This window comes from Osmerus mordax, chromosome 7, assembly GCF_038355195.1.
Source record: "Osmerus mordax isolate fOsmMor3 chromosome 7, fOsmMor3.pri, whole genome shotgun sequence".
Taxonomy (NCBI): domain Eukaryota; kingdom Metazoa; phylum Chordata; class Actinopteri; order Osmeriformes; family Osmeridae; genus Osmerus; species Osmerus mordax.
This window is the reverse complement of record NC_090056.1, coordinates 14,906,862-14,920,751: the sequence shown is the minus strand read 5'-3', so window position 1 is coordinate 14,920,751 and position 13,890 is coordinate 14,906,862. Positions and strand designations below refer to the sequence as shown.

Here is a 13,890-nt window from a genome sequence, read left to right as displayed (position 1 = left end):
TATAACCTACATGTCCCATATCATTGTTTTAAACGCCTCACATACAGTATGTGTAGGCCTATTGCATGATGTAACTTCATCCAACAATACTAGGACTACACACTCATATCCTTACTCACTGCTGAAGACATACCTTCAGCCTGACTGGCTGCTTTTGATCCAACTACAATAGGAGGGCACCAAGTCAAAACAAGTGTCTACTGTGTGACAGTTGTTCAAGTGACATTATTTCGATCAACAATCCCCTCCCCAAAGGATAATTCAATTGTTTCTCCCTTTCATATAATTCAATCCAGGTTATCCTTGAAGCGTGGTCTGAATGTGTTATTCTGTTCTGTGTTGTGTGCGCAGGGACATGCTAATCACAGACCTGGCAACCACGGTAACCTACGTGGGGCTGTGCGAGGAGGTGAGGAGCATGTGCTGCGTGGCGCAGCAGCAGCCAATAACACTCAAGTGGATCGATGAGGAAGGTGGGTGTGCAGACCTAGCTAGTGATCACAGAACCAGTGATCTTAGGACCCTTAGTACCCACTCCCTTGCCAAGCCAGTCATCGGGCTAGCCGACCTGGAAGGCTTCATTAACCTGCCACCAAACCACAGTATACTACTACAGTATACTGCCCACTTGTACAGTACATGGATGTTAAGGTTGATGGTATGCTTGTGTGTGCGTGTATGTGTGCGTGTATGTGTGCATGCATGTGGGTGTATGTGTGTACATGCATGTGTGTGTATGTGTGTACATGTATGTGTGTACATGCATGTGTGTGTGTGTGTGTGTACATGCATGTGTGTGTATGTGTGTACATGCATGTGTGCTCGTGTGTGCTCTTCAGGGGATCCGTGCACCATCTCCTCTCAGATGGAGCTGGAGGAAGCCTTCCGTATCTATAGCCGCAACAGGAAGGCAGGACTCCTGCTGCACGGTAAGGACCGACACATTCCCCTTCCCCTTACCCCTTCAAACATCTTTTTGGAAAGGCTTTTTATGTGTCCTTCTTGTGATTTTGATCTCTTCTACTTTCACTTCATTTGAAATAATTATTGGTCAAAAATGATGTTGTCCATGGATATTATGTCCAGGTGAAAGTCTGTATGGTAAGATTGTGTGTGTGTAGGCATTTACAGATATGTTTTTACTTCATCTATATCTAGTTTTACCCAGTATCCCTGAGAAGCCTGGTATGCCTTGTCCTGGAGAAGACAGTAAGTACTACACACACACACAAAACACTTGCATATACAGTCGCTTTTCATCAATGTTATCATCGTCTGGTAGCTAGTTGTTAGTAGTTCTATGATGGGTATAGTTTATCTGCTAAACGAACAAACAAACACAAATGAGTAGTTCCATGATACTTCAGGACTATTTGTAGAAGATCTATGGTGCATTTGGTTCAGTTCAGTACACTGACGGACTAGAGAAATACAGTTTGAAAGTTACAAGGAGACAGATGTAGCCCCTTTCAGCACACGTTAACCTGCTCTCCTAAGGTGGCAGGGATTTACTCTCATCTGTATCCCTTGGTGGTGACAAACCAGCAGGCAGCCAGCCTTTAAGAAACTCCTAAAGCCTGCACTTTCTTTTCTTATCCTCTCCCTCTCCTTTCATCCCTAATACCTCAACTGATGTTTCTGTATTTCCCTCTGTCCCACCGAGTCTGCCATTTTCTCATTTTCTCTTTGTGTTGACAAAGAGATACAACACTATAAACTCATCCTGAGCTCTGATCTGGATGCTTCTGCATGGGAGCCTCAACTGAGGGCTGTTGATGTCTATGGTGCTGCTTGAAGAAGGCCCGGCACGGGTTACAGAATGTTATTATAGATGCAACTAAATGCCTTTTAAGTAGCCTAATGGCCTGTGGTGTAGTTCTGTTTTGTTTTATGTCGGCCTCTTGCAATTCTCTCTCTCATTCTGTCTCTCCCCCTCTCTCTCTTCTTTTCTCTCTCTCTCCCCCTCTCTCTCTTTGTGTCTCTCTGTGTCTCTCTCTCATGTAGTCTTGTGTTGCTTGGCGCACTCCCTCCCCGTCTATTTGCTGCGACAGCAAGTTTTGCCAGCTAGTGGGCCGCAGTCCTGTGTGTGTGCGCGTGTGAGGGAGTGTATGTGTGTGTTGGTGTGTGTGTGCGTGAGGGATGTCTGTGCTCTGTCCTGAGGCAGACCTTTCCCTTTCTCTATGAAGAGAACACAGCTACGGGACACTGACCGCCAGTCTGTAGGTATGTGGATGTATTGTGTACTGTTGTGTGCTATATCCCCATTCTGTGTATTTGTATTGTAACGGGAGTTCTTTAATCTGCTCTATCCTGGGTTTGCTGTTGGCTAAGTATTCCTCGCATTACAGAGAAAATACTATTTTTAGGAGCCAGTTGTTGATAGCTGCTGTGAGGTTTGCTGTGCCTGTTGGCCCATAGATGCTGGTTCTTGTGGCATTCATTGTTGTGGAGGAGGAAGGAAGTATAGGAGGAGGGAGTTGAAAGAGACTGAACTAGAGGTGGATTTGGAAAGAGGAGGATGAGAGGGGCGTGTGTGTGTGTATCTTCCTGCTTGACTGATTGACTGCAATTAATCTATTTTTAGCAGCATGTCTTTATTGATATGTCTGACCATTTTTTTGAGGACAGAATTCACAGGGAATTCATTCATCAGCAGTGCAGCATCAGTCTAGACTGTTAAGGGGATAGTCTGAAGAAGAAGCAGGATCTTGGTCACATTGCTTTAACGTTCGCTGGTGTGGAAGTGAGGTCACAGACAGTTTTTTCTCAGGCAGTGTAATTATGTCTCTTGGCAGGGTGGGGTCATTGTATATCTCCAGTTCTGTTCCACATTTGGGAATTGCTTTCGGAAATACTAGAGCCCCTTATTATATGATCCCCAAGGAATTTAGTAGAACTGTTTTCTTTCAACTGTTATTGGATTCTGATCTCAAATTAGAAGCACGTTGGCAGAGTATTTTATTTAACTTTGGTGTCTGTATCCTGGAATCAGAATTATATCAAATGGTCAAATTGTCTACGCAAAGGTGTACTTCAGAAATGTGTAGAAATATGCTTTAAGGATCATGCCTAGCGATGAATTTTGCAAGACAACATCATTCTTGCTGTTTCTAGGTTAGGAAACTGCTCTAGATATCCCTGCACCCTCCTGTCCCCAGCTTGACACACTGTAGCACCATCATTCATTTATCAACCTTTTACCTTCTGTGTCCCAAAATCCATTACCGGTTTTGTATTTTGGGCATTTTCTAGTGATACTGGCAATGGGAAAAGACAGCATGGAACTGTACTAAACACTACGAACTTAGAATATCTTGTCCTTGGTCAAATTGATGGGTGGTTCCTCAATATCTAGGATTGAAAAGTGAAAATGAACCTTGACAATTAATAATAATTTATTGAATCCATGTTCATGTTTTAATCCCCTGCTGAAGTATATTCCTCCAGTGACACAGAGGGCCCTCTCTACTTTGATTAAACTAGCATGTGTCCTCACAGAGATAAGAAAGGATTCCCTACCCAAATGTTGCACGCTGGCTTACTGATTCGTGCTTGTCAAGCTCAGTGTGTGTTTGTGTGTATTTGTGTGTGTGTCTGCATGTGTGTGCATGTGTGTGTGGACACACTGCTCAGGCTGTAAGTGTGAACAGACCCCCCTCTGTGTGGGATAAGTGAAGGGTGGGGGGAAGGGGGGAATGGTGAAAGCCTGGATGCGCTCAGGCGATGGAGGCTGCCTGTGCTGGGCTCTCCAGCCATCCCCCACGTCTCCTCCTCCTCCCCCACGCTCATCCACTCCACGTTTTCCCAGCTGCCTCAGCTGTGTGCCACCGCTGTCTCTCAAGGGACGTGGCTACTGCTAACCCTGTGTGCCTGGCTACATCATAGAGAGAGAGAGGGAGGGAGAGAAGGGAAGAGCATTGTACCGTAAGATATCTGCTCTTCATGTACAAGGCAGGCACTCCCTCTTTTTGTCCTTACCTCACATCAGTCCCGCAGTCCTGATAAAGGCAGATGGCATTGTAGAATAGACTTCAGTAGGGGATACAGAGCAGGAGCCAGAGAGAATTAAATTGTCAAAAAAAAGGAGGGCAACACTGACAGCTGTAGCAACCGTGCTAGGGCGCGGGAGAGAAGGAGTGAGGGAGGGGTGGAGAGGCAGAGAGCAGGAGAGGGAGGAAATAATTAAATAATTCACAGAAGAAGAGGAGAGGCATCGGAGAGCAAGATAGAGGAGAGGGGATGTAGCCCTGTTTCCTTGCTGGCTCGGCGTACACACTAGCCTGGATAATGTGCTGAAGGAGGCAGAGAGAAAGGAGGAAGGCGACCGGTGAGCATCCTTCCTCCATCCTTTCATCCATCCATCGCTCCATCCATCTTCCCATCTCTCGACCGTGGACAATAGATTTGGACAGCCAGGTCATTCTCCGGGATGTAGCATGCATGCGTGTGTGTGCATCTTCTGTCGGCTTCTATGGTGTGTGTGTGTGTGTTTTTTTTGTGTGTCTGTGTGAGTGAGTGTGTGTTCATCTCCTTGTGTTTCAGGCAGTGATTGTGTATAAGGATGTGTGTTACCAGCTAGCTTGTCCACTGGTGGCTGTTTCTGGCTAGCTGCCTCCTGAATAGTAAAGTCCTGGCCCAGTCTGTTGTTGGCTGTACCCTTGTTCTCAAAAATTCTTTAGACCTGCTATGGAGTGCGGCAGGGTGTGTGTGTGTGTGGGGGGGTATATAGGCAGAGCAATGTGTGTCTGGATGTGCAGCAGTGTTTGTGTGTCTGCAGTGGTCTGTGTGTGTGTGGATGTGTGTGTGCGTGCACGCGCCTGCTACCTACCTGTCTGTGATTGTCAGTGCTACAGAGGAGAGGCGATAGAACAGAGAAAGGCTGGCATCTCCCTCCCCACCTCTCCTCCAGCTCTACCAGCATCGCCCCAAGGCACAAAGGAAACGCGACTTAACACTTAGAGCTTTCTCTCCCTCTCGTCTCTTCAAAGGAGGACAAAATGCATCCTAAAAAGGATGATGGTATGTGAACCAAGTTACCGTCTGAGAAAAAAAAAAACTGTTCTATGCAGATCTGTTGAATGTATGTTGATATGCTTCCATGAGTCAGCCTGGCTCATTCTTGCCATCAGCCAAGGACTCTCACAGTGCATGTAAATGATAATGGTTTTCTGAAATGGAAAAGGGAAGCTTAACTGTTGTGACTTCTCAGTTGCCGAGGTTGACAGGGTTATATTTATGTCATTACACTGCGTATTGTTCGTGTTCTCAGATGGGGCCTCTCTTAAATAGTCACGTCTATAATTCACCCCCTTCGGGTAACATAATTAGCACAGGCAGAGCTAATAAGTAGCCATGCTCATTAGAACAACACCAAATACTGGCTAGCTAGCTAGCTTCAGGCTACAGAAGGGAGAAGCTTTTAGCAAATGTTTGGTTTTACTCTGGGAGAGTGGTTGATGTGTCATTTAGCTGATGTTGCTATTTCCCACACAGCTTGTCCTCCCTCCCAGTTTGTCCCTCCCTACCTTGGGATGCTGTCCATGGCACTGGGAACAAAGGTGCATTGTGGTGAAAAGATACTTTGAGAGCATGCACATCTGGGTTACAATGGCTTTTCTGGTAGACTGTATGTGCCTGTGTCCATCTCTGGCCAACCCGCTCTTTCTCTCTGTTTCCTTTCCTTCTTTTGTGCTCAGTATCATGTTCAGTGGCTCTCTAATGTGAGCTATAGGTGAGAAGTTAGTGTGCTGGATGTCCTGATAGGGTCAAGTGGTGGATACAACAGGAATATGTTGTAGATGAAGTGGTGAAGTTCCATTTGGTATCCATCAAGTTAGTATTTTTCAGTTGATGATGATGATGCACTTTTAGACTCTGCTCCCTTGCCCTTGGCTCCCTTGAGGCAATTCTGGGAAACAAATATGGAGATGTATTGGGGTTAGGCTGGTTGTCCCTTTTTTTTAGCTTCCGGGTTCCATGTTCCATGCAACCTGAGTCATCCACTGTATTGATTGGGGAGCTATATTTGTATTTATGTGTCTGTTTGTGGATGTCTGTCTGTGAGGAGTACTTACTTCCTGGGCTCTGATACAGTCAGGCTAGGCAGTCCTAGCCTGACTGTCCATGGCACAGAGATGGTGCTCTCAGCAGGCCAGCTGATAATACACACACACCCACACACACACACGCACACACACTCTAATGGCTACAGTACATAATAAACATAATACATCCACTTCAACAACCATAATAGTTGATGCCAGAGATAATGTCAATAACCATGTTGTGATTTATAACTGGGTGGCGTCATTCTAGTCTGAACCAGCATCATTTGTTGGTGGCGCACGGCAACCATGGATACTCACCCACAAGCTTGTGATTATGTAAGCAGATAACTGCAGGATTGTAATATGAAATAACCACTTTAATCCTCAGCCAAACCACCGCTGGTCTGATTGAAATGATCCTAATGCAATGCTGAGTGATTTATCAAGGTTTTTACGTAACAGGTTAGCATCAGTTATTGTCATTATATGGAATATGATATTAATGCACTATTAAGCTGCTCTTCAAAGGTCGAACGTTGTTCTGTTAATAGCTTTCAGCTGATTAATCGTTTTGTTATAAAGTGCTGTGTGGGACATTTGTCTGTATTTTGGTGTGTATACAGTTCCATTTGTTGTAATGCACTTGAATGTTAGAATGAAAGCTAACTTGGAAATCACATTTCAGTTTCTTACTATAGACGTATGTCGCTGCTTTCATTTAAACTCAGTGTGTCCCATATTGGGCCTAAATAGCTGTATTCAGTAGCTGCATGTAACCTATTCTGGCCTGTACTCCAGTGAGCAATCTTGATTGTTTATCAAAATGGCTTCTCCTAATTTCCCAGGATGTAAGAAGAACATGCAGTTCAACATTCAAATGTCCTCCAGTCTCTCAAATGTCTGGGACAGTATTATTAGCCTAGTTTCCAGAGGGCCTTGTTTTGCCCTCTTTTTTATTTACAGTTGGCTAGGACTCCCTTGCTGACAGAATCTCCAATCTATTTGGACATTCTAGTATTTGAAGGCTGGATGTTACATTACTGTATTTGGTATAAATCCTTGTTGTTTTGTTTGTATTCAATTCATATTTGAAAAAGAATCAGAAAATGGTGTCTGTGTGAGTCAGTCTAGTAATGAGCTCTGTCCTCCCACAGTGGCCCTGCGCTCTTCACCTCTCTTTCCCACGCAACCTCTTCTCTCTCCTCCTCTGCTCACTCTTTATCTCTTTCAAGTTGAGGCCCTGTTCCTGTGTGTAGTAAGTCCTGTTGTGTTTTGTTTCCCAATGTGTGGTCTTTCTCTCTGTCTATCTCCACCCCCCTTACTCCCCTCTCTCTGCCTGTCTCCCTGGACAGTCTCTGTAGAGTGCTAGAGTGGCACAGGCACAGTGGCCCCAGCAGTTTGGGTTTTGTGATGGCAACATAATGAGGCGACTTGAGAACTGGATCAAGAGCAGAGACTGCCCCAAGCAGGACGGGGTGTGCAGGCGACCATCTCAAAATAGACGGGTGGAAAATGCAGACTGCTTTGACACATACACACAGCTCTGATCTCACTTTATGTCCTAGACCCTCTGACAATCTAACGACCAACATAGAATCATGCTTCCCTTCAACACATGGGGAACCATAAAGCAAAAATGTGAGCATCTGGAGATTTGGTTTAGTTGCACTAAATTATTAATTTTAGAACCATGCCACCCTTAAAATCTGTTTGCATATTAATAGAACCTTACATCTGGTGGGGTCCATCTGAACACAATTTATTACGGATCATAAAAATCTCCTTAGATATATTAATATAGTAGCCTGTATTATTAATATACTGTAAATATATATGTTCAGTAACTCATGTACACCTTATGTAACGTACTGAATAATACTCACCATCAGTCTGTCTGTGGTAAATTGTTGTGTGTGTACTGCAAGAGGTTGTTAAATACTTGCGACAGTAACATACAGATAACCAGCGTGCCAGTGCCAGATGATCAATTACCTGGCTATAATAACATTATCATACCCGTCATTTCTCATCACACTCTCAGCCAGCTCACTGGTTCTTATTCACCTCTAATTGTTTCCATTTCTCAGTGGAGGTCATCCCCAAACTCTCCCCTCACTGCTGCATGTTTTTAGCCCCCACATCTTTCCTTCCAAGGAAGGACACACACATTCTGACACACACTTCACCAGCAGGGTGCCTGTTTTAGAGAGCTGGTGTGTAAGTCTGTTGAAGGTGTGTGTGTGTTTGGGGGGGGGGGGTGCAGGGACAGAGGGTCAGGGTTGGTCAACCCTCCCTTTATCCAATTACTTACAGTAGCCACCTGTGTACTGCGGTGAGCCATTTATATTTCCATGCTTGCTACACTTCCCATGCTTGCTACATCCCATTACGATCAGGAAACTGGACAGACACAAACAGCGGACCTAAATGACCTTTTCAGCATCTTTAAGCATACAGGGTTATCTACCTTAATCATTGCTCACCTGCTTCACATGATAAAATAAGCAATGCTAAGTCATGAGTAGGGAGAACTGCTCAAATACCTGTGTCTTGTTATTTTACCGCAAGGGGCCAAAGGATACAAATGTACTACAAAGTTAACTACATTTATAATGACATCCTGCTGACAATATGTAACTAAACATGTCAGGCAAAACTGATTTCTCACACCACTCACACTCTGTGGACATTCTTTGGTCTGCCTGTAAACTTTGACCTTGGTGTAGTGGTCCCCCAGAGCATGCCAAATCATTTGGTTGTATGTCTGTTCACTCAGCCTGTCACGGCTCTCACACTTTCACACACTCCATTTGCTCCATGCCATGCTCCTCAGTGATTACATTTTGATCAGCGCCTTTTCCTCGCCTCGCACGACTCGTTTCCCACCCTGCCTCAGTCACAGATATGCTTTGTCATCTCATCCAGAGGAGAGAAGGATACGGGAGTATATTTAGCTTTGATGCTAACACAGCAACCCTCAAGCTCTCGCTTCTCACAGGAGTGTTGACACACTGTTGGTTAGCCTTAGAAAGCTAATTAGTCAACTTATGTGTTCCTATGAAAGATCAGGGTTTCTTTAGCAAAAACTATTGTGTGAGTGTAAACTATATCTGTTTATGCGTTTAATCCAGGATAGGAGGCATGGGGTTTTTATAGGTGATCTTCAAATCTTCATCGTGATCAGATTTCAAATTACTGTCATTTTGCCTACTGTAATACAGAACAACAGAAAGTATAAGGGGGTTTTATAAATAGCGTTGGGCAGAATGCATACTTGATTTGCGAGGACACCCCGGGGTGAGACTTTTGTCGAGACACCGTTACCTTGGCAAAGTGCCCCTTGAAATCAACGAGGGCCTTTTGGCCTGCCCTCTTAAAGCGTTGGAGCACCACGAAGCACAAGAATCAATCAATACACAACTGATTGGGCCTCTGAACACACACACACTGAGGCTACTAGAGCACCCTCCATCTTCAAGGTTAAGTAATATATCATGTTTCCCTCTCTTTCCTTCACTTTTGCATCTCAACCTTTATGAAGGTTAGCAGGAGGTATCCGAGTTACTGTCCAGTACATTCTATGAAGAATGCTCCAGAAGGGCTCTAATGAGGGAGTCAGGATTTCACAGCTCTCTTTTCTGATTATCTCACCGATTTCAGCCAGTTCCCCTCTGTAATGAATAGTACCTACTACTACTACTTTCTATAAAACCGCTTTGGTTTGACGCTACCACTGACTAATATCCAGAGGAATCTCAATTTTACGGAGGAAAACACCTGCACATTGTTCCTCTGATGTTTGAACGCAGCCACGATACCACTGTTCATAGCATAACTTGGCAGGTGCATATGTACACCTTCAGCCAGGTGCTAACCATGTCTAGCCATGCTTAGCTTCAGGCATTATGTCAGCGCTCTTTAGCGAATAAACTTGTGGTGTGGTAGCGCAGGTTAATGTGTGACACTGTGCATCTGGCTCCTGATATGCTTTAGGCTGTCAGAGCTGGTGGTATGTGACTAAACAGTTATAGCAGGTTATAGCAGGTCACAGTGGGTGGAGTGGGGAAGAGAGGGATGGAGGTGGGGGGGGGGGGATTAACCCCTATGCTTGAGTCTGTGTGTCAGGATCATGGACTGAGATTTATGACTCACTGTTTGACATCTTCATTCATTTCAGAAATAATAGCCCCGCTTTTGTGTCTCCCATAGGAATAGATTGATCTTATTATTGTAATGGTTATATCGTCATTGTGCTAAAGATGTGAAGTGTGTGTTTTTAATGTAGTTTTGAACAGAAAAGGATGTGCTTTTTTTTGGTCTTGTCGAAGGCTTGCATTCACTAATGCCCTGGGAATGAAGGGAACTCAGTTTATCCTAGGTATTATGGTGTGGTGAGTTGGATACTTCTGTGGTCATAGATTATGTCTCTCTCCCTCTCTCTCCTCAGACAGACCTTAACCCCGGGGACTTAAATGATAGTCTTAGAAGTAAGGAGGGTTGGGAACTGAGGACGTAGTCATTGGTCAACTCTTAAGCCTCAGCTACATAGCCAACGACTGCATGTGTGTGAGTATGCAGGCCCTTCACGCACCACAGAGCACGGCTGTCAAAACATTGAAGCCAATCCACGAATGATGCCTTACTTTCACTGTGGACATGGGCACAGTGGATAGAGAATTTGGATTAGAGAGAATTGGGTAAAGAAGCGACCAAAGAAAATGGTTTACGTGGACAAGAAAATTCAATTTGGGCTCATCCATACACAGACCATATTTTGCACGTGTTGTACTTTTGAGCTTGTGAGGTCATTTTTCTGAATGGGAAGATTTTTCACAAGTTAGGCAACTAGGGTCTGTAACAATTTCTTCAGGGACTGACAGCTTTTTAAGTATTTCTCAATAGCATGTGTGCTCTTCATATTTTACCTTGACTGTCTGTCACAGTTATTTTAAGCAGCAGATATCTACTTACAATGGCACAGGGTGTTAACGTGCTAGCAACCTCACTTTATCAGCAATTCTTTTCTCACTTACAGGTGCTAAGCTAACACTAAAAGGTGTTAGCTTAGCTTAAGGTGTTAGTGAATTGGTTAATTCACTCCTCAGTATTGAAACCGCCCACCTGCGTCATCGAAGAGCCGGCTTTTGGGTGGCGTAGCTGGTTGAAGCAGTGACTACAATGGAGGCCGTCACATTTTTAGGTCAGAGGACCTAAGTTCAAACCCCAGAGTGGGCAAGATCAAGAAGAAACAATATTGATGGGTGATGCAACTACACCTGTGCCATCAAAATAGCCTAACACAGAGCTGGGCCCTGGCCCCATGTGCACCGACACAGTTGGCAAGCTAAGTTAGCTAGCAGCTAAAATAACCTTATATGTATGGGGCCATGCAATGTGCCATATAGGCTTGGCTACTCGCGCTGCACTGCACCACACCCACATACTCACCCTGTTGATAATGGGGCAGCTTGAAGCCTGCTCTCCAGCATTGATCAGAGTGCGGCATAGCATGGCTTAGCTTTAGCCCACATAGCTCTGTATTAGCTAGTATAACCGTGTTTCAAAGAGATTTTTTATAAGTTGGACATGTTGAGTTGGTAGTTGACATGTATTTGTTAACGTAGCTCGGTTGGTGTCATCTAAAAAAAGGTAAAAAAACAAACAAAACTGCAGTTTTAGTGGTCAGTGCTCATTAGCTTATCTCCAATAGCATAACTCTGCCTATGGCACAGTCCAGCTCCATTGTTCCCTTGTGAACACACTCTGTGTGGCACACAGTGTCCTCACAAATTGACCAGAATGACCCATTGTAATAGGGGCTTGCCATGTCTGTCAGCTCTGTTTGTGTGTGCATGTGTATTTGTATGTCTTTATAACTCACTATATATTGTAAACCTTAGGCCATACAGTACTCATCCGTGTTATAGCAATATTTGAGAGACAGTTTATTGCATGTTGGTTGTACAGCTAAAATGCTACAGGAGAATCGAAGTTAAGAGTTCAAATCTATGCTGGCTTCATCCAGCACTTTGACCCATATTTGCTGCACTGAATATCAAATAAAGGAACACAGGACAGTTACCAGGGTAAGGCTGAGGTACTTCCCCATGGCCTTTATCACCATACAGTACAACTTCCACTCCACAAGCCTATTCTTGTAAAGGGTTATGCTCTGGATAAGAGCGTCTGCTAAATGACTAAATGTTATGCAACAAGTGAATAACTAATGAATTGTTGCAGTGCAGCACACACCCACATGAGTGTTGGCAGGTCAGGATGGTTCTGCAGTAGCTGAACAAGATTCACAACATTGTCAGCTCATCTAAATGCAAATACATTGATCCTACCATTCAACAAGAACAGTGGAATGAATGTAACGTGTTAAATGTGTTGAATCAAATGCAAAGCATTGAAAGCATACTATGCCCAAGGTATTAGGCTACCTATAGCCTGAATACACACACACACTCTCTCTCTGCACATCTACTTTGACATGCCACTCGATTGACTGCTTAGCTTACCAGTTCTGTTAGGGGACAAATGATTCATCCCCCATACAGATGAAAATGATCCTCTCCTGAGTCAGTTTGTCACTGTGTGTGTGTGTGGGGGGCGTATGGAACAGAGACATGAATTAGAGCTGGGGCTAAACCCTAGTTGTAAATCTCTTGTAGCAGTGTGCTGCTGTATGTGGGTTGCCATGCCCAGAGCCTCTGGTGATCTGTGTTTGATTAGGATGCACTGAGCCCTGACACCTGCTCGCTGGGCCTGAGACGCTTTGTGGTGCTCTGCTTTCCTTCTTGTCTTTCATATAAATGTGCCCGCAATTTTATTGGGGAAATTGGGTTTATTGTTCAGGTATACCAACATCTGCTCATCCATGTGTGTTCTCTCTCTCTCTCTCTCTCTCTCTCTCTCTCTCTCTCTCTCTCTCTCTCTCTCTCTCTCTCTCTCTCTCGCTCTCTCCCTCCCTCGCTCTCTCTCTTTCTCTAAATTGGATGTCTCTCTGACATTCCCCTGTTCCCTCTTTCATAGGAAGCTAGGACACAAACACACCAGTTGCATACTTCCTGAGGTCTGCTGTCCCACTGCCCCTGCTTCTGCCTTGCTCTGACCTCCAGCCAACTGGAGCACACCGCTCGACAACTCATTATGACACAGTGATGATAATCACAGTTCATGTCACTAGCCTGTTCAACTGTCCGATACGCTGGCTTCAAGCTTAGAGACAGTAGACCTAGGAAAGCCTATGAGGGGCATGTGAAACGTTTACACACATTCATACTACTGAACATTAACATACACATACATATGAAATGCTAGCACAGACACATGTGAAACACATTCACACACTCATATATGAAACACTCAAGTCTTATAAGGATGAGTAAGAAGCTTTGAGAATGTAAGAGTGTGAGAACATTTTCACTATATCCGGAAGGCATTAGCCTTATAGTGCCTACAGCAGAGCACAGTAGAGTATAGTAGAGTCCTCAAGTTCATCAATGATGCAAACTTTTTTTCTTTCTCTAAATGTTTTTTTCAACCTTTCATAAAAACAAAAAAATGTTCTAAACTTTTCACACGTGAAGTGAAAGCAGAGGATTGGAGGAGGAGAGGGAGAGGAGAACAAGACACCTATAGCTTGTGTGTTTAGAGTGGTCTGGTCTTGACTCTGTATCGCCCTGCCTTGGTCTTGGTCTTGACTCGGTCTCAACCCCTCAAGGTCTTGGTCTTGTCTCGGTCTCGATACACTCTGGTCTTGGTCATGACTTGGTCTCGGTTTAGATGGTCTTGACTACAACACTATCAGTCAGGAACATACAAGTAGTTACCATGTGCT

The 13,890-nt window shown here is 44.4% G+C and overlaps 1 protein-coding gene across 1 annotated transcript in view; it reads left to right on the top strand.

Moving 5' to 3' along the window:
• The window catches only part of prkcz (protein kinase C, zeta), a 47,677-nt gene that overhangs the window by 403 nt on the left and 33,384 nt on the right, over window positions 1-13,890 (top strand). Inside the window, 3 exon segments of the mRNA XM_067239080.1 lie at window positions 352-473; window positions 840-929; window positions 1,159-1,209. Coding sequence (XP_067095181.1) covers window positions 352-473; window positions 840-929; window positions 1,159-1,209 — 263 coding nt within the window.